This window comes from Microtus pennsylvanicus, chromosome X (genome assembly GCF_037038515.1).
Source record: "Microtus pennsylvanicus isolate mMicPen1 chromosome X, mMicPen1.hap1, whole genome shotgun sequence".
NCBI lineage: Eukaryota > Metazoa > Chordata > Mammalia > Rodentia > Cricetidae > Microtus > Microtus pennsylvanicus.
Genome location: NC_134601.1, coordinates 107096599 through 107118609, shown reverse-complemented (window position 1 = coordinate 107118609; position 22011 = coordinate 107096599). Strand labels below are relative to the sequence as shown.

The following is a 22011-nucleotide window of genomic DNA, read 5'->3' as shown; positions in this document are numbered from 1 at the left end:
GTCTCAATGATAAGGGACTAAACCTCTGAAACTGTAAGCAAGCCCCAATTAAATGTTTTTGTTTATAGGAGTTGTCATGGTCATGGTGTCTCTTCACAGCAATATATATATATATATATATATATATATATATATATATATATATATATATATATATATATTTCTTTCATCTAGCAATAGCTTATCCTAAAGCCTATGATGTAATTTTGATTCATAATATGCAATGAAAAATAAATCTTGGATCTAGTTGAAAATACACATAACTTTTTGTTAAGAGAAAAGCAAAATAAGAGGTGGTGCAATGAAGATCAGTGTGAGTGAGAATACTAGAAAAAATGGTGATTCTTATTGTGCAGTAGTAAAACAATGTCAGCATACTGACAACTGCTGAAGAACAATAAACATGAATAACTTTGCTAAAATACTCAATATTTGACTCTAGAATTTCTCTGGTTGATTTTATCCTACTTAAAATGCTGAATTTTCTTGTTTTAAATAACCTTATACTCATCAATTTTCTGAGATAAGTCTAACATATCCTATACAACAAAATCAAGAAAAAAATTTAGTGTCAAAATTAGCATAATGATTCATCCTTAGTTCCATAATTAATTGCTGAATTATTTACAACCTGCATACGTTTTATAGATTTATGTAGTGATAGGACGAGGAGGCCTGTTTTTTGTCCCACCCGGCTCCCGCATGGTTAGCTTTCCACCCAAAATAACAACACACAAACTCCCTGGCCCATTATTTCCAGCCTCTTATTGGCTAATTCTCACATCTTGATTAATCCATTTCTAATAATCTGTGTAACACCATGAGGTGGTGGCTTACCGGGGAAAGATTCTAGCCTACATCCCTCTTGGGTAGAAGAATCATGGCATCTGCCCCACTTCCCTTTTTCCCAACATTCTGTTCTGTCTACTCCACCCACCTATGTTCTGACCTATCAGACCAAGCAGTTTCTTTATCAATTAACCAATGAAAGCAACACATAGTAAGAAGACACACCTACATCAGATTTAACTTCTGACAAGCATCCTACCTAACACTGAACAATTACAGCAGCTTTGCTTCAAATACAAATCATATTTATTTATTAATTTGTATTACATAAATCATATATTAATATAAGACACACACATGCACACACACACGCACACACACACTAGGTAATAAGACTTCATCAGACTGTATGACTTCACTTGAGAACAGCAACTTATCCAATGGATTTTTCAGTTGTAAAAAAACCCAAAAACATAATGAAGAAATATAAACCCCAGGACTTAAGACTCCATCAGAGTATATAACTTAAGAACAGCAACTTATCCAATGGATTTTTCAGTTATAAAAAAAGAATAATGAAGAAATATAAACACTAATAATAAATCACATAGCTTACTTTAATAGGAGCAAAATGTGAGCTAACATAAGCACTGTCTTACTTAGGGCTTTTATTGCTGTGAACAAACACCATGACCACAACAACTCTTATAAAGGAAACATTTAATTGGGATGAGTTTACAGTTCAGATGTTTAGGCCATTACATTCATGATAGGTGGTATGCAGGCAGGCATGGTGCTACAGAAATTCTACATCATAATGCTCAGGCATCAGGAAGTGAACTGTCTATAAACTAGGTGTGTAGCATCAGTATACACACACACACACACACACACACACAGCATATAGGACCTCAAAGCTGCCTCCACAGTGACATAATTCCAGCAACAAGGCCAAACCTACTCCAACAAGGCCACATCACTTAATAGTGCCACTCCGTATGTGTCAAGCATTCAAATACATGAGTCTATGCGGGCAATTCCTACTCAAATCACAAGCATCAACAATCGATTCATTACTGGTTTGCTAACTTGGCAGTGACATTTTTAAACAGGCCTTTAACTTGATAAATCAATACATGTACAAAGTTATTCACTGAAACTAGCTGGAAAAAAACACATTACCTGTTTCATCAGTTTGTTGTCAGTTCGTATACTTTTTATCTAGCAGACATTTAATTTTTAAACAACTATGTAATGAAATTAGCAACGAGTAAACTACATGATGAAATATTAGAGAGAAACAAATTATAGCAGACAATCAACTGAATTCTCCAAAGGCAGACATTTCTTGTGAATCTTTTGAAACACATTTTCAAAAACTAGCTTAAGTACCAGGCATTCCACATAATTTTTCCTGGGTTCCTTATAAGGATATCTTCTCTATTGAAATCTAATTTTAATTTATATGTTTCCTGTGGCAATCAACTGTTCATCTTCTATAAGCATCTTGGTATGCATTTTTGCATTATGAATTGTTACCACCTTTGAAAATATGACTAATGATTTAACCATCTCTATACCTTCAAAATGTTCTATTTGGAGGTATTCATGGAGGAGGTTTAGCAATTGGTGTGAAGTATAAAAATTGTATCATTAACATTCTTTTTATTTTTTTTATTTTTTTTTTTTGTTTTCCAGACTGGGTTTCTCTGTAGCTTTGGAGTCTGTCCTGGAACTAGCTCTCATAGACCAAGCTCGACTTGACCTCACAGAGATCCACCTGCCTCTCCCTCCCGAGTGCTGGATTTAAAGGAATGCGCCACCACCACCCGACTAATTTCGTAAAAATGCAACCATTAAAAATAATTCCCTGATTTAATATTTACAGTTTCTCCTTATATCTCTTCCAATAAAAATGAATGTAAATATCGGGATCTGGTATAAAATGATTTTGATATGCAAACAACTATCAAAGATGTATTATAAATGAATAAATAGAGCAATGCAATTCATAAACTCTGAAAAGCATCTGATATACAAAGGTACTGACCTGTAAGTTCAAATCAAAGCCAATTTCACGGAGACTATTTATAATAATCAAGCAATTGTGCAAATACTGTTCAGGACGTCTTGGTCGTGTGTACATACTTATAAAATGAGACTCAATCTGGAAGTTAAGGCAACAGAGCTCTAATTAATGGAATAAAAACAGATGAATATAAGTTTTCTTTGTAGTGCAACAAAGAATCATTTGGATCTTAGCATCTAAAACAGAATTTTGCACTCAACTCTTAAGATTAATCAAAAAGACAATACTAGGTAATACCATTCATGTATTTCAGTCAGAATAAGACATTTAAGAAAGTAGTTTACAGGAAATAAACTTCTACTTTTAATGACTAGTTTTCCTCAGACAGGAAACTACCATTGAACACTGAAATAACCCTTACCAAAAATGGGCAATATGCTGCCAGCTGTGTAGCAAAAACAAGGCCATCAAGAAGATCTGTGTCAAAATTCACTATCCATCTCTCAGGAGGAATACTTTCTATTTTGAGAAAAAGGAAAAAATAATATTTTAACTTTGTTGTGATATGTCTTAAAGCATTTTGAAGGACAAAGAAAATTATGTCTTTATTTTAAAAAAAATATGAATTTCATAAATACTCAGTATGAGGTTACCTTTGGCTAGAGTCACCTGGGAATAGTCTCAATAAAAAAGTGTCTACAGTGGATTGGCTATAGGAATGTCTGTGCATACAGAACTGTCTTATTTACATTAGCTGAAGTGGGGACACCTTACTAACTATGGCAGACACCATTCTCTTGGGAGAGTGCTGGAATGTGTTTGAGTGGAAAAAGTTGGCATTGTAAATATGCACTCATTTATCTCAGCTCTTCAATATAGATGCAATGTGAGTATCTGTTTGAAATTCCTGCCTTGACTTGCCCACAATGATGGACTGTTACCCAGTATTATAACCTGAAATACATTTTCTTTGCCTCTAATTTGCTTTTAGTCGAATTATTTTATCAGAGCAAAAGAAATGAAGCTAAGGTACTATGAAAAATATCCATATGGCTTAAAACCAATTACAAGTGCCAGGCCATGTTGGTGTACACCTTTAATCCCAGCACTCGGGAGGCAGAGGCAGGCGGATCTCTGTGAGTTTGAGGGCAGCCTGGTCTACAAGAGCTAGTTCCAGAACAGTCTCCAAAGCTACACAGAGAAACCTTGCCTGGAAGAACAAAAAACAACAAAAACAAAAAACCAAAACCAACTACAACAATAAATGTTGTAGTTCTTCAGAAGGCACTCCAAAAAACATTTTGTGTACTAATACAACATAAATATGGTATTTTAGCACATTCCTCATCTTTCCTTCCTTCCTTCCTTCCTTCCTTCCTTCCTTCCTTCCTTCCTTCCTTCCTTCCTTCCTTCCTTCCTTCCTTCTTTTTTTGAAGGAGACTCATGTACCCCAGGTTATACTTGGACTATATATATACACAGGTTGATAACTTTGAAGTTGGAGTCTATTGTTTCTACTTTCAAAGTGCTGGGATTTCATACTTATGCCACCACACCATATTATATATATGTTCAAATGTTTGATCAATGATGGACAACATGTATGAGCACCAAAGCTCAAAAGATGTGTTATTCCTTTGAAATCTATGGTATTAGGAAAGTTTTTTGGTTGAAGAAATTCTTTACCCTGTGGGATATTTAGAAGATGGAGATCTATGGCTTGAAGAAATCAAAACTGGACTATGAAAAAGACTATGAGTTAGAAGAGTGAAAAAAGAACTCTCAATTACAAAGCAGTTACTACAGTGAAACTGGAACAAGAAGGGAAAGTGTCTGGGAACCAGGTGTATATTTGAAAAGCTATCCAAAACTACGTGGTAAAAAGATTAGACAGAACTCATTGCTATTGTTGAACACATATCCTAATTTTTAAATTCTCACAAAGGCACATATTCTTCATAGTTTTTTTATATCCTGCCACTTGAAATCAATCGAGAATATGCTAAGTATCAGATATCCTTCAAGTCCTTCTTTCATTCCCATTTCCCATGAAAAAGATATGACAAAGGCTATGATCAGGACATGTTCGTGTTCATTGCACAAACCAAACTTGGATTACACGTGAAAATTGAAGACTTGGTTTTCTCTTAAATATGAGCTGCTATAACACACACACACACACACACACACACACACACACACAAACAAACAAAAAAAATACTCCTAATGTACAATGGCATAGAATAAACTTTCCCATTCTAAAAGGAAAGGGGGCATAGCAAGGAATGATTAGAACAAATCAAGACAACCATGCAAATCAACATCAAATCCTGCAGCTCTGTGTAGGACATCTGGAGCTTGCCATAAGAATCCCCTTGGATCCAGCATGCTTTTGGGGTCTCCATTACTCCACTTCTGCCACCTGCAGATCATATTGCTTCTGTGCCGTTCCTTGGCAGTCACCCTATGATCCTAGCATCACTAACATATGTCTGTTATAATCCAGGTTCTATCTTTACAGTTTCATACAGTGTCTCCTCAAGGTCTCCTTAAAAGCACTCTAACCCTGTCACATATTGCCCAATCTCAGTTGCTCTCGGAAAGCATGGAGCAAGATTAAATGACTCTTTCAACTTTATATCATTTGGACCTACCAAGGCAGAACAACAAAGAACACAGTGTTTATTTTTGTGCCAACTGGAGATGTAGCCAGCTCTCCTACTGGACCACAATGCCATAGGTCTCTGTATGCCTTCCATGGTGATGTAGAAGAAATATATACCTATATACTTGCATTTGAACAGAGAATTCATTCACAAGCATTCCCTGTCCAGGTTCTCTCCCTTTAAAGGAATTTGGGATTTTGCAAAATGGATCTATCATAGATGGGATCTTGCTTTATAGGCATCTTTCCTATTGCCTATATCTAAACTTATTTCTGATTTTTTCCTATCAAACATTCAACTGTGGTCCTAGGCCTTTCATGCTTTCTTGCTTGTGTATAGCTGACTTTTGGTAGATAGCTAAGCATCCCCACTTTCTACTGGTTTTAATTTTCATTTAAAAAAATATATCCTGCTTAGATTATCACTTCTTCCAGAAAGCACCTGTTTCTACTTGGATTTACCTGCAATTAGAGCATTTGTCTAGGCTTTATTGTTGCAAGTGTAGGACATTTATTTTTCTTGGCTCTCTACACATGCCTACAGAAAACACTGCTACTGATGTTTTTTGTTTGTTTGTTTGTTTTTTCCAAACCATTACAACTTTGCAATTGTTTTGGTATAAAACTAACATGACAAATGCCAGCAGGCATGGTGCAGTGCTACTCAAGTATGAGTTTCGATAAGAAGGGATGAAGTGCTTTTTAGGACAATGTTGAGAAGAGGTAAAAATAAAACTCCTTCCTCATCACTCATTTCACGACTGTACATTGTCTTTTATGTCAAAAGCTGTTGCAAAAATGTCACTATGATTTAGATCAGGCTTAGGTATTTCAAAAATTCCTTCTACTTATATGATATCTCTTTTGATATTGGCTATTCTTTCTTCTATATTCAAGATTTTATACAAAATGACAGCTAAGTTGAAACAGCAACAGAGGCATCAGAAGGAAGGTTATTGAAAACAGATGTTAGGCATTATCCAGTATTTATTGTAATAGAAAAGTAGCTTAACAAAATATTCAGGAAATCCAAAGTTTTATATAGCTTTCAAAAATTAGAAATTAAAAAGATTCAAATGCTGTTAAACATGTTTAAATTAAAACTGGCATTTGAGTTTCTATTTTCATCTAGTTTAACAACATATTAATTCAAATAGATACCTTAAAATTCAAACAAAATGTTGGTACAGAATAGTATTATGAAAAAGAGACATGGCTGTTAAAATCAAAATTGAATCATTTAATGCCACAGAAAGATTAATGCATTTATTTTACTGAACATTAGAACTGGCAAATTAAGTCTATTTTAGATCATTTTAAGATATGTTTAGCAGTTTTAGTGAGAATAACCCATGCAGCAAAAATGGAAGCATTTTATTATTTAATAAGCATAATTAAACATATTTACATGTGTAATCTTCACTGTTATCTAAATTAAAAAATATTTTGTTAATTAACAGAAAAAATTGTACAAATTTATGTGATATGGTATATTTCAGAACATAAATATAATGTATGAAAATCAAAAAAGGATAACCAGCATATTCAATACTTCAAACATTTATCATTGCTTTCTATTGAGAACATTCAATATCATCTTTTCTAGATATTTATAAATACATTTTATTATTAAACTATACTACTGCACTATGAATCAAATCTTTGTTTTTATCAATGGCTAAAGAAATCCTGTATCCATGAGATTCTGTCATATTTCTTCCATCTTGTCATACTAGAAATAAATAAATCTGCAACTTTTTGCTATGAATTTATCTATTCTAGGCATGTAACTAATATAGAGGCAAAAACTGCATGCTTTTGACAGGTCACAGGTTAAGAGCATTTGTTGTTCTTCCAGAGAAGGATTTGATAGCAATATCCACATTGTGACACAACTCTCTTTACTTCTGATCTTCATGGGCAATAGGTATGCACAGGGTGTACACACATGCATGCAGGCAGGCAAACACTCATACATAAAATAACAAGCCTAAAATAATTTGAAAATGTATGCTCTTATTTTGCCATCTGGTATGCTTTTACTTGGCATGATTACATAATTACACACTACGAAATACTATTCAACAGTAAATAAAAATGGAATCATGACCTTTGAAAATAAATGAGTCTAACTAGAAAAGATCATGTAGAGTGAAATAACACTGACACAGAAAGGCAAATATTACATTTTTCTCTCTCATTACAGGCTCATAGCTCAAAATCTTTAGACATAAATAAATATTCTGGAATAAATCCAGAAACCAGGAAAGACAAAAGAGGCCATTGCTGATATAGTGGTGTTTGGGGAGCAATACAAAGAAAAATATCAGGGTGCAAGTGATTTGACTGGAAAAATGGGAAAGTGGGGAAAAGCTTCCAAATGGGGAGTAAACAGTCCTACAGAGTGATTATGCCTTTGATCCACAGCAATCAGTATGTCGAGATAACATGAAGAGAGAAGAAATATCTCACATGCCTTCACAGTAAACAAGAGCCTTCAATAGGACTTAATGCCCACACAGCAAGGGGGAAACCATGCCTAGTACTGGAAACCTAGCTAACTGCCGAGGGATAAAGAAGTCATGGATCTTGAAGGAAAACTGACAACCACTACTTTACTAAATCAGCATAAATTCCCTGACTAAAATATAAATGTTGTTTTCCTTACATCCACAGATAAATGTAGCAATCACCCCTCCACAAGGAAAGTTTTGTTTACAACAGACTGAGACCAATACAGAAAATCAAAATATCAAATTGCAAAGTTGTAGAGCCCAGTCCCAAAAGACATATTTAAACAAGACAACTCCTGAACCTAAGAGTCAGGCAATATTGCAGAAGAGGGACAAAAAGATTGTAAGGGCCAAAGTAGCAGTGATTTTCAGTAAGATTGTGTCTCCTAATAATACCAGAAGCTACACTCATAAAATTCTCATCAACATGACTACCAAAATATGAGCTGAACAAGGACAACAGACATGCCAAAGTGGATGGGGGAAGCCCAGGAGGCTAAACAAGTAATGAACTAAAATCATCCAAGGAAGGTTGAGATTAAAAAATTAACTTCTCAGGGAAAAACATACCTGTTGGCTATCCAATGGTCATCCCTGAAAGCATACATACCAGTAACATTATACAGACTCAGCATGTTATACTTATCACATTCAGAAATGCATGTGAATGCTCACACACACACTTATGTACAAAGTAAGAAATAATAGAATATAAAAAAAGAAGCCATGATTTTGAAAGAAAGTAGGGAGAGGCATATGGGAGGGTTTGGACTGAAAAAAGAAAAGAGGAAATGATGTAAGTTTAGAATAAACTCAAAAAATAAAATGATTAATTTTAAAAAGAGATTGTACCTTTAAGGAAACCTATAATCTACAGGGGGGAGCCAGATAAACAGATACATGTTATATTGAAACAATTCTGTTCAAGTACAAATAAAGAACCCAAGAGAAACAGGTAAATTTAAACCTGGTTTGGAGGGAATATTAGATAATAATAACTTTAATTTATAAGAAAATACAATTGAAAACATTAATAAAAACCAAACTGTACAATCTTCTGCTTAGTTCTAGGACTTAGATTGAACTTCACACATCGAGTATTAGCAAAGTCTACTCTAATCACAAAAGATTTGCCTATTTTCTGAGAAAAAGAGTTGATTTAAAACTAAAAACGCATTTCCAAACATTTCTGAATAAAAACAGTTAATGCTGAGGACAAGAGGAAAACTGTATATATTGGCTATATTGGCAACTAGATCTTTGCAAAAGGAATTTCAGGCTCTTGATAGAGAATTCAATGTAGATGTTTAATGGGGGAAGAGTTAAATATTTATGTATACCTTACCATGATCTGTCCACTAAAGAATTCATTAAAGATTATTTTCACAGAGTGATATACAACATGACACCCATAAATAAAGTACAAACCGAGTTTACTACTTTACAGAGCTGAAAATGCTAGCAACGACGCTAGGGGTGTTTTTAATATCCAAATTTCGAGAACATTTTATATATATTTCATCATTTCTTCTCCCAGATTATTAAAAAGCATCTTTTTTTCTTTTTTTATTGCTTTATAAATAATACCATTCAAAATTTTTACCTCCTCCCCTCCTCCCAATTCCCTCCCACTCCCCCTCCAGTCCTAAGAGAAGGCAGGGTACCCTGCCCTGTGGGAAGTCGAAGCCCATCCCCCTTCCATCTAGGCTTAGGAAGGAGTGCATGCATCCAAACAGACTAGGAACCCAGAAAGCCAGTAAATGCAGTAAAATCAAATCCCAGTGCCATTATCATTGGCTTCTCAGTCAGCCCCCATTGTCAGCCACATTCAGAGAGTCCGCTTTGATCACTTGTAAAAAGCATTTTTTAATATCTCACCTTGAAGATCGTGAAATGATAGCCACCTTAAACCAACCAAAATAAGTCATATATGTATAGCTCCTTTTATATTAATATTTGCGTTGCAAATTATAACTGTTTAAAGAAAAATATCATACCGCATTTGTTGGTTTTCCATATAACATGTCGATGACTCTCATAATTTGTATTCAACCAACTAAGTAGAATCCTTTCAGCATTAGAATATATGTTGCTGGATGCAAAACAGGGGTTGATTTTTGAAGTGCTCGCCCCACGTACGGGTGGAGCAGAACTGTAGGAATGTGGTGTCACTCGAGATAGAATCATAACCTGGAATTTTGAAAAAAATAATTATTACAGAGAAATGGAAAATAAACTCACATCTGAAAAGCTAATTATCCCAACTAGATAAGTAAGGGAAGACACTAGTATTTTGTGGTTAATGCACCTTGTCTAGAATCAGAGAATTGATGAGGGATGTCCCACTAGTGGTCACTTCCAGCCTTCAGCTTTTTGCTTGAATACCATTTATACTACGGAGTTCCTTACTATGCAACTTGTAACAAGACACTTCTTAATTTTTTTTAAAAAAACTATACTTGACAACAGACCCGTTAGAATGACAATTCATTAACTGACATGAATTTGGCATGCTTTTAGTTTTCTTACAGTTTACAAAACTTAAAATTTTAAATATCAAGATTACCTATCTGTATTAGTAACTATTCTTTGTTTTACCCATCTGTATTAGTTACTTTTGATGCTATAACAAAATATCTGAAAAGAGTAGGTTAAGGAAGAAGGGCTTTATATTAGGTCACAGTTTTAGGGATGGGAGTCACTGTATCCCAAAATGTGAGATAACTGGTCACATTGCAACCAAAGTCAGGAAGCAAATATGGATGAACATAAGTGATAGAGTCAGGGAGGCAGACCAGAGCCATGATAGATTTCTAATAGCCCCTGTCAGGGATCAGGCCATAGTTTCAGTTTACTGGAACTGGCTGGTGCTGAGCAACCAGTTTTGGGGAAAGGCAAAACCCGGGGGCAACCAATTAGAGGGTACCCCACCACCTTGTTCAAGCTAAAGAAACTAAAGATAGTTTCTCCGACCCTGCAGCTGACAAGTACCTAACCATTAAGTGGCCAACCAATCCTATAACAACCCATAAACTGCTTGTTTAAATATACCAATCAGCCCCCAGACTAATCTCTCCTCCCTGGAATTCCCATATCTAGGTTTAATGGGGGCCTGTGAGCATCTTGGGCTATTGCCATGTGCCATCCCATCATGTTGGATTAATAAAGTGTTCTTGTTAATTGTATACATTACTGGTGTTCTTTTATGAGGACTTCTCGTGGACCCTAACAGTGGGTACTCAAACTGCTTTCTTTTTATTCCAACCTAGACCCTAGCCTATGTAATGAATGGTATTGCCTATATTGAGAATGAGCATCTTAGCATAATTGTCCAATCTAGACATTCTTTCACAGATATGTCCAGAGATTTTTCTTCTAGATACTGTAAATTTGACAGTCAATATCAACCATTATCCCACTCAAAATACAGTTTAATATTAAACTTAATGGGTATTTTTGTTGGTTGATTGGTCACTAGATCTCATGTATCTCAAGCTAGCCTCTAACTGGCTATGAAGCCAAGGCTGGCCTGTACCTCTGATTTCCCTGTCTTTTCCTGCTGAACTGGGAATATAGGTGTGTATCAACATGCCAGGCGTATGTGTATTAAAGGAAATAAAGTTTCAAAGGCAATTCAATGTACTTTTATCTCATGCTGTCAATTTTGGTAAGGAATGTCACAAATTCGTTCACTAAAAGTGCACTGCATATGAGAAGCAGAAAAATATATCAAAGATGTGCTAAGAGCTACCTTTCAGAAGTTTTTGGTGTAGATTCTAGATGACAGCAACAATGAGTTTTATTTCATTATATATTTAGCCAGATAACATTATTCAGTTACAGAGTGACAGATATTGTAAAGCATTCTAAATAAATGAGTCTGCTCTACTCTTTACATTATATGCATACTTCTACCTCAGTTCACAAGCAAATCTTGATAATATCAAAGCTAGTTCTCTAACATCTTGGATGTGAAGAAAACAACCTGAGTGACATATTTTCTAGATATATGGTTGCACTGTTCACATCTACCCAGCATTCACCTCCCCATTCTGAAAGTTTATTGTGGACAAATGCAAATTATCACTAAAGGGAATGTTTCCCTGTCAAAGAACCACAGAGCCCACACAGCCTACTTCTCAAACAAAGTGTTTGATACTTATCTCAGAGCCTGCTCCTGGGATAATCCAACTTAAAAAAAATTTTCATATTCACACGTGTAACTACAGAAAACACGCTCATATCCTCATGTATCATATATTTATGCTATATCTCAAGTATGTACAATTTAAAAATGTGAAAGGTCTCATACTGTCCTTTCCTTTCCATAATGGAAACTACATAGAATTTTTACCAAATATATCTAATGTATAATTTTGGAGTTTTATCTGAGCTATGTGGTGAGAATAGCAATCCATAAATATGAAAGGCATTATTTTAGCATTTCTTATTCATTTCTATGATAGAAATATAGCATGTATTAGATCTATGACTCCTTAGTCTCAAATCCGATATACATTAAAATGCAACTGAAAGTCTTGAAAAAGGATTCCTAGTCTTTTCTGAGGAAAAACAAATGATGAATTACATATATAACTACAGCTAATGACATAAATGTTTGGGTCTGTTAATCTGAGGGAACTTAGAAATCATCTGTCAACTATCACAGCTACTTTGGAAAGAGAATAAGATTTACAAGAGAACATTTACTAAGATGACATATTTAATGATGGACAGACATCATTATATAGAGGTATAATTTAATACAGAAAGACTCAAAATATACACAGTAGATTTTTTTACAGAAGTGCTGTTACTACCACTGCTGAAATATTTACCCATTTTCCCTGTGCCACAGAGTGATAGTTATTTAAATGTTTTAATATACATAGCTATATTATTGATATGAGGAATAAAAGCATATAGGAAACATAATACCTCACAAAAAAAAAAACTGGTCGGTGGTTGCACATGCCTTTAATCCCAGCATTTGAGAGGCAGAGGGAGGCAGATCTTTGTGTATTCAAGTACAGTCTGGTCTACAAGGGCTAGTTCCAGGAGAGGGGCCAAAGCTACAAAGAAACCCTATATCTCAAAAATAAATAAATAAATAAATAAATAAATAAATAAATAAATAAAAAGACTTCACACAAATCAGACACATTTGGAGGAACATGATAGTATGTGATGTTTAACATAAAAATCATGAAAGTATGAATTGATGGAATGAAATGTGAAGTACAAAAGGCAGAATACCTTGTTAAGTATGTCAACTAATTTGGAGATATAATCCTTGGCACCTAAAAGTCCATAAGTTAATTGACATCATCTACCATTATTTAAAATTTGCTTATTCACTCTAACTCAGAAACTGTCAGGTTTCATAAGAAAAAAATCAGTAAATATGGACTAAACATAGTTCAAAAGCCTGGAACCAACAAAACTTGAATATCTAAAATACATGGACAATTTTCTCCATAAATACCACTTAACAAAGTGAAATCAAGATTAGATAAACAATTTAAATAGACCTATAACTGCCAAGGTAATAGAAGCAATATTAAAACTATCCAATCTACACATACAAAAGTCTAGGGCCAGATATAAGTGCAAAATGTTACCAGATATTTGAAGAAATCTAGCACCAGCACTCCACAAATTATTCCATGAAACAGAAACAGAAGGAACACTGAAAAATTCATTTTATGAGGCCAAAATCACCCTGGTACATAAACCACACAAATTCAAGAAAGAAAGAGAATCAAAGACCAATTTCCCTCAAGAACATTGATAGAAAAACACTCAATAAAATACTGGCAAACCGAGCCCAATAACAAACAAACAAAAAAAAGATCATCCACCATGACCAAGTAGGATTTAACCCAGAGATGCAGGGCTGGTTCAACATAAGAAAATCTGTCAATGTAATCCACCATATAAAACAAATGAAAGGAAAAATTCTGCATCATTAGATGCTGAAAATGCCTTTGAAAAACTCCAACACCTTTCATGTCAAAAGTCTTAAAGACATCAGGGATACAAAAGACATACCGAAACATATTAAAAGCAAATATAACAACATCAAATTAAATGGAGAGAAACTCAAAGCAAGTCTACTAAAATCAGGGACAAGACAAGGTTATATACTCTCTCCATATCTATTCAATATAGTACTAGAAGTTCTAGGTAGAGCCAATAAGACAACTAAAGGAGATCAAGGAGATACAAATTTGAAGGAAGGAAGTCAAAGTATAGCTTTTTGTATTTGATCTGACAGTATACATAAACTAACCCTGGGCCAAGCAGTGTTTAATTGAATACAGTTGTGTGTTGTTATTTCGGGATATAAGCAAGCCAGGCAGCCGGGGTGCAGGGGACGCAGCCCCACCGCTCCTATTACTAAAGAATGGCGCCCAGATGTGTGGACAGCTGTATCCACTGAAAGCCTGAGAAAGCTTGGGAAAGAGTAAAGCATGTTTTCTTGGTAGCAGCGATTTCTCAGGTCTGCTCTGCTTGCTAGAAGCAAGCAAGCGCTCTCATCTAAGAGAGGCTTCCTGACTCAGCTTCAGCTTCAAAACCCTGCAGCTCTTAAGACGTCCTGCCACGAAACATTTAAATGGTGTTGATAAAAGCCAACTGAATGCTTGTTTGTTTTCAGCAGTAGCAGGAAAAAAAACCTGTGTTGTTTTAAAATGCCGGCTTTCTGGGCCGTCCTGCCAGGGCAAACTCTTGACTGTTTGAGGCAGGAGGGCCACCTAAAAAGAAAGGACTTGAGTGTTGTCTGTTGCAACTTGTTTGATGGCAAGGACCTTGAAACACTGTAGACTTGAGGCACTGAATGCAGCTCTGGCCGGTACCTCAGCCACAAGGTTGGAATGGCAGAAAGCTAAGAAATGGGCTACATCTAGCCAGCAAAGCCACGGTTTTAGTCCTACTGAGATTGTTTGGTAAATTAGACTCATGTAGTCAGAAAAACAGAGAGAGATACAGTAAAGAGAGCGTCAAAGACAAAGAAAATTTTTAAATGATTTACAGTGTTAAAAATATATGCAGACTAAAAGTTAAAGTTCTTAAAGTAAAAAACAAAAATAAGGAAGAGAGTAGTTGGGTGTGGTAGTACACACCTTTAATCCCAACACTTGGGAGGCAGAGGGAGATAAACCTCTGTGACTTCAAGGTATGGTAGCATACACCTTTAATCCCAATGCCTGGGAGGCAGAGACAGAGGGATCTATAAGAGTTCAAGGACAGCCTGGTCCACAGAGTTATTCCAGGTCAAAGATACACAGAGAACCTGTCTCAAAAAGCAAAAAGTTAAAAGTAAAAATAAATGAAATAGAGTTAAAATAAAGCTGCACAAAGATGGAAAATACACAGAGAATATTGATACTGTATGCTATTATGCTCTCTTTGAATTGTTTGAATGCTGAGGAAGGAGCAACAGCTGCTAAAAGATATTTGTTCATAAATGCTGCAGAACTAATCCAACATAGATATTTTGAAAATGCCTTGACTTTGAAATTTGGATCTAAGGACATGACGCTTTGGAAAGGAGTTTCTTATTTTGTTTTCACAGAGGGTGAGAGTCTGTGGATTTCTTCTATTCCAATATGGTATGATGGACCACGCCCTCCTGAAGGGTTGCTGTGAACACCTTCAGAAAATTGCTTTCCTCAACTGCCAACTGAGATAAAACTAGCACACAGGTTATACCATGAAAGACTTAATTATCTACAACCCCCATTCAGCAGGAAGCAGTTTGGAGAGAAATAACTGCGCCCATATTCCCAAAAATTGTTTATAAATGTTCTTTTACATTTAAAGGGGGAGATGATACAGATGTGAATAATTTGCATTGATATGAATCTTGGTTTACTGATATTAATTTAAGGTTAATTTTATTATATGTATATGTATTTCTGATATTGATTAAGGTAGATTGTGTAGTTTATATAAAAATGCAATGTATATAGGTTGTTAATGTATAATCATTAATAATAGTCAAGTTTGTAGTCATGTTAGTTAGATTTTCTAGATATATAAATATATATTTCATTTAGATCAGCATTCTTCATATCTTTCAAAGACTATGGAATATGGCATTTAATGTTTTAATAACTTAGGACTTTTCATGACAATGAGACATGTCTGCTCCTGGCGGCACCAATCTACTTCGAGAGGAAGATAGGCATCGAAGAGGATCCTTATGGAGTTTGACAACCATTTAGGCAAGAAACTGCTCTTGCCTGGACTGTTGCATAAAATGGACACAGAGAACCCACAGAAATAGGACTGCTGAACTTGCCTAAAGGTGAGATGATCTTTCGGGGTTCCTGATTCATGAAAGAATTTGTGAGACATTCTGCAGGACACAACAGATAGTGACTGAAATGACTTTGAATTTTCCTGCTTCATGGAAATGTCTCTGGATACCATGGGCCTGTAGGCTGAAGATGGATGCCAGAACAGTACAGAGGAACTTTGGGTGACTGTCCAGACAGCGAGATGTCTCTGTCATTTCTAGAGTTTGAAAGTTGCTTATTTATTGTTTACTTAGGTAATATTGTATCTTTCTGGAGTTTTTGATGGAGTTGAAGAATAGTTAGTTATAGTTATAGTTTTCCTTAATTATGATAAAGATAAAATAGATATAAATATTGTAATTTTTACTTTTTAACTGTTTTGTTATATGTAATTTTGCTATGTTAAAGTTAAAGCCTTCTTTTTTTTTTATTTAAACAGAAAAATGGGAAGTGACGTGGGAGTGTCATATATCAGTCAGTTGATTTCTTTGGTTAAGCAATAAAGAAACTGCTTGGCCCTGACAGGTTAAAACATAGGTGGGAGGAGTAAACAGAACAGAATGCTGGGAGGAAGAGGAAGTGATCTCAGACTTGACAGCTCTGCTCTCTGGAGCAGAGACGTTATGCTTCCTCTCTCTGGGCCAGACACCATGAAGCAAGCTGCCAAGTCAGATATGCTGAATCTTTCCCGGTAAGACTAATGCTACACAGGTTATTAGAGATGGGTTTATCGGGATATGAGAATTAGCCTGTAAGGGCTAGAGTTAATGGGCCAAGCAGTGTTTAAATGAATACAGTTTGTGTGTTGTTATTTCGGGGCATAAGCAAGCCAGGCGGTTGGGGTGCTGGGGACGCAGCCCCGCCGCTCCTATTACTACATAACCCAAAAACTCTACCAGGGAACTCCTATATCTGATATATACCTTCAGTAAAGTGGTTGGATACAAAATTAATTGAAGAAAAAAAAAAGTAACCCTACTATATACATACAATAAATAGGTTAAGAAGATATCAGAGGGGAAAAACACCCTTCACAATAGAAACAAATAATATAAAATATCTTCGGGTAACTCTAACTAGGCAAGTAAAAGACCTGTATGACAAGAACTTCAAGTCTTTGATGAAAGAAATTGGAGAAGATATGAGAAGATGGAAAGATCTCCCATGCTTATGGATCAGTAGACTTAACATAGTAAAAACAGCCATCTTACCAAAAATCAATCTACAGATTCTAAGAAATACCCATCAAAATTCCATCACAACTCTTTACAGACCTAGAAAGAACAACCCTCAACTACATATGGAAAAACAAAAGTCCTATGATGGCTAAAACAGTCCTGTACAAACTTCCAGAGGTATCACCACCTCCAATTCAAGTTTTAATATAGAGCTATAGTAATAAAAAACTACGTGATATTTGCATAAAACAGGCAGGTTGATCAATGGAATTGAAGACAGAATAGTAAATCCAAATATCTATGGAGACTTGATTTTTGACAAGAAAACCAAAATTATATAATATAAAAAAGAAAGCCTCTTCAACAAATGGTGTTGGTTTAACTAGATGTCAGCATGTAGAAGAATGCAAACAGATCTGTATCTATCACCTTGAACAAAACTCAAATCTAAGTGGATCGGAGACCTCAACATAAATCCAGCCATATTAAACGTGTTAGAAAAGAAAGTAAGGAATAACCTTGTTCAGTAACTGTTCAGGAGACAACTACATGACCAGAACACTAATCACACAGGCACTAAGATCAACAATTAACAAATGGGAGCTCATGAAACTGAAAAACTTCTGTAAAGTGAAGGACACTATCAATAGAATAAAATGGCAGTCTAGAGAATGGAAAATCATCTTCACCAATGCTACATAAGACAAAGGACTAATTTCCAAAATAAATATTTAACTCATGAAATTGGGCATGAAACCCCAAATAATCCAATTAAAAATGGCTTACATATATAAACAGAGAATTTTCAACAGAGAAATCTCAAAATGGCCCAAGAATCACTTAAAGAAATATTATTCAACACACTTAGCCATCAGGAAAATGAACATCAAAACAATAGTGAGATTCTATCCTGCACTTGTCAGAATGGCTAAATACACAAGTGGCAGCTCATGCAGGAGAGGATGTGGCGCAAGGAGACCACTCCTCTATTGCTGGTTAGAAGTGCAAACTTGTACAGTCACTTTGGAAATCACTATGGCAGTTTCTTAGAAAATTGGGAATCATAGCATCTCAAGAACCAGCTATAACACTCTTGGGCATACACCCAAAGGACACTTAACCATACCACTGGATACTTATAAAACTCTGTTCATAGTAGCTTTGTTCATAATAACCAGAAACTAGAAACAATCTAGATGCCATTCAAGTGAAGAATGGATAAAGTAAATGTGGTACATTTACACAATAGAGTACTACTCAGCAGTATGAAAAAAGACATCTTTAAATTTGCAGGCAGATGGATAGAACTAAAAATATACATCCTGAATGAGGTAACCAAGACTAAGAAAGACAAAGATGGTATGTACTCACACATAAGTGAATATAAGCAGTAACGTAAAGGAGAACCAAGCAAGTTATGACCCACAGACCAAGAGAAGATAAGTAACAAAAAGGGCTCAAAGGGGACAGGGTATATGAATCTCAATGTGAAAAGGAGGGGTTTGTAGATAGAATGAGTATGGGAACAGGAGGCATAAGGTGAGTGGCCAATAGAGGGATAGAGCACTGGGAAAGACAACTAGAATTTGGGGATATCTCTGGGATGAGCTGGAAACCTAGAACAATGGAAACTCCCAGGTATCTATAAAAGCAACCCTCTAGCTAAAGCTCCTAGTAATTGGTGATATGGACCCTGAACCAGCCATCTCCTGTAACCAGACAAGACTAGGGAAGGACTGACACATCAAAACAGCCACAAACCCTTTGACCTATAATCCTACTATGGGACTGCCTCATCCAGCCTTAATGGAAGAGGAGGTGCTTGCACTTACTGCAGCTGGGTATACCATGACTGGCTGATATCCATGAGAGGCCCTCCTATATCTGAAGAGAAACAGCAGAAGTGGAATGGATGGGGTGAGGAAGGAGGAGAAGCCATGTGTGGATGAGCTAGAAAGAGGGGAGGAAAGATTAAATTTTGATTGGGATGCAAAAACTAAATAAAAATCAATTAATATAAAATATATGGATTAGACCACAAAAGAAAAATATAAAAATAGTTATAAGAAGCTACAATGATAATAGTCATAAATAAAAACAATAAATGATGGAGGGGGGGGTCATCTGTCTATCTGTTGCTTTCATTGGTTAATTAATAAAGAAACTGCTTGGCCTGATAGGTCAGAAGATAGGTAGGTGGAGTAGAGAGAACAGAATGCTGGGAAGAAGAGAAGTGAGGCAGACGCCATGATTCTTCGAACCGAGATGGATGTAGGCTAGAATCTTTCCCAGTAAGCCACAACCTCGTCGTGCTACACAGATTATTAGAAATGGGTTAATCAAGATGTGAGAATTAGCCAATAAGAGGCTAGAACTAATGGGCCAGGCAGTGTTTAAATGAATACAGTTTATGTGTTGTTACTTCGGGTGTAAAGCTAGCCAGGTGGAGGGACACAGCCCGCAGTTCCTTCAAAAAATAAAGAAAAAATAAAAGGGAATCTTTTGTAAGCTTTGTTTCTAAACTCCTAAGAAATTGCAATTCTGGGTAATGCCTATATATTTGACGCTTCATTTAAATATATTAACAAATATAAGTATAACAATATATACTATAACAAATATAGTAATAAGTTACATTAGTAACTTATTATATTAAAGGAACAGATTTTCAACTTATTTTAGGAAAAGATTAAATCAGAAAGCCTATCCTATAGCTGAAAATCAAGTACAAAGGACATAATACATCAATGACAGTTCTAGGTCATTTACTTTACAATAATTTCATAACGAAGAAAAATCTAGTTTATTTAAGCTACCATGTTCTAAAATTATTTATAGCAGCATTTTCACTAAAACTATTGCACTAATCATGTGCCTAAACAAAAGCTTAATGGGTAACAAGAGTGGAATTATTACCTTGTATATCTGAAGAAATACATCTGTCCATGCCCGTGTACTCCAGGCTTCAAAATTATCCATATCTATATTAACTGAATACTTTTCCTTAAGTGTACAGAGAGCTGTATTTTTAGTGGATGTCTTGAAGAAATGAAATACAACATCATAAATAAAATTTCAAAGCAAAAATTAGTGTCAAATTTTAATTATATAAGGTTTCTTCCTTTTTAAAAAAAATTGAGATGATCATTTTATACATTTACCCCTGTGAAAGCACAGAAAATACTCATACAGAGTACTTCTAGGGGTAAAAGTTACCCACTGTGATAATTTGAAAGAAAATGGCACCCAAAGGGAGCCATTAGGAGGTATGGCCTTATTGGACTAGGTGTGGTTTTGTTGGAAGAAGCGTGCTATTATGGAGGCAGGCTTTGAGGTCTCATATATGCTCAAGCCATGCCCAGTAAGTCAGTTCACTTCCTATTGCCTGCAAGATGTAGAACTCCCAGTTCCTCTTCTAGCACCATGTCTAATCCCAGCTCCTTTTCTATCATCATGTCTCCCTGTATGCTACCATGTCCTGTCATGATATTAATAACTCTGAAGTCAACATAAGAGCACAGTACAAGTTCCTGTCTTTCTTTGGCATATCAGTTTGTGACTTCCACAACTAAAATTCATATACCTAAAAAATAATTATCAGATAGAGGTTTTCATAAGATGTATTAAGAGAAAAATTATATATTTAATGATTAATTTCTCTTCATTCTCCCCTAACACCACATAAAGGGAAGTAACAAGTTCCTATGTGCTGTAGAATAATGCTCTTATACACTGTAAAGATTTGTCACTTGTATTGGTTTAATAAAATGGTGAGTGGCCAGTAGCCAAGCAGAAAAAGTAGAGGTGGACTAACCAGACTAAGAAAACTGTGGGAAGAGGAAAGGCAGAGAGTCATTCACTCGTGAAATTAAAGATTATTTTTTTTCTAGAAGATATTCATTCATAAAATGTACATTTAAAGATAAACTATTTATGCTCTTTTCCTTTATTAACCCTCAATGTGTACAGTATAAGCCTAAGGCATAGAGTCTGAATTCCCAGCACCCATGTAAATGTGGGATAGGATTGGTGGCCTGCCTGTAGTCCTAGTACCCAGAAAGCAGACAAGTTGGCAATATGGCAAGCTAGACTAATCAGTTATATACAGGTTCAATCAAGAGAACCTGATTAAACCATAAGACAAAGTGTGAAGAAAAAACTTGACATCAACTTCTGGCCTCCATATACATAAGTATAGAAGAATGCTCAAACACACACACACACACACACACACACACACACACATACTTGGACCTATATACATGTAAACAAGCACACATATACATGCACACCAAACACATAATCCTTAAAGGAAAAAGAAAAAAGCCAAGGATTCATTTTTCAACAGAAATCTTAGAAAATTTTTAATTACTGTCCTCCCATTGGCACACACACACACAAAAATTATCTGTTAAAAGGGGCTTAAGCTTTAGTGTATTTCAGATACAAAAGACAAAAAGTTTAAACTGGTGATTTAAAAAAGGCCATATATTCATAATTTAGTGACTGCATAAAATTTTCCTAGATATTATCT

General features: G+C 35.4%; 1 protein-coding gene across 1 annotated transcript in view; it reads right to left on the bottom strand.

Annotated features, from left to right (window-relative positions):
- Positions 1 to 22011, bottom strand: part of Cfap47 (cilia and flagella associated protein 47) — a 316226-nt gene that overhangs the window by 149018 nt on the left and 145197 nt on the right. The window contains 4 exon segments of the mRNA XM_075957827.1: positions 2840 to 2956; positions 3240 to 3337; positions 9997 to 10186; positions 20394 to 20516. Coding sequence (XP_075813942.1) covers positions 2840 to 2956; positions 3240 to 3337; positions 9997 to 10186; positions 20394 to 20516 — 528 coding nt within the window.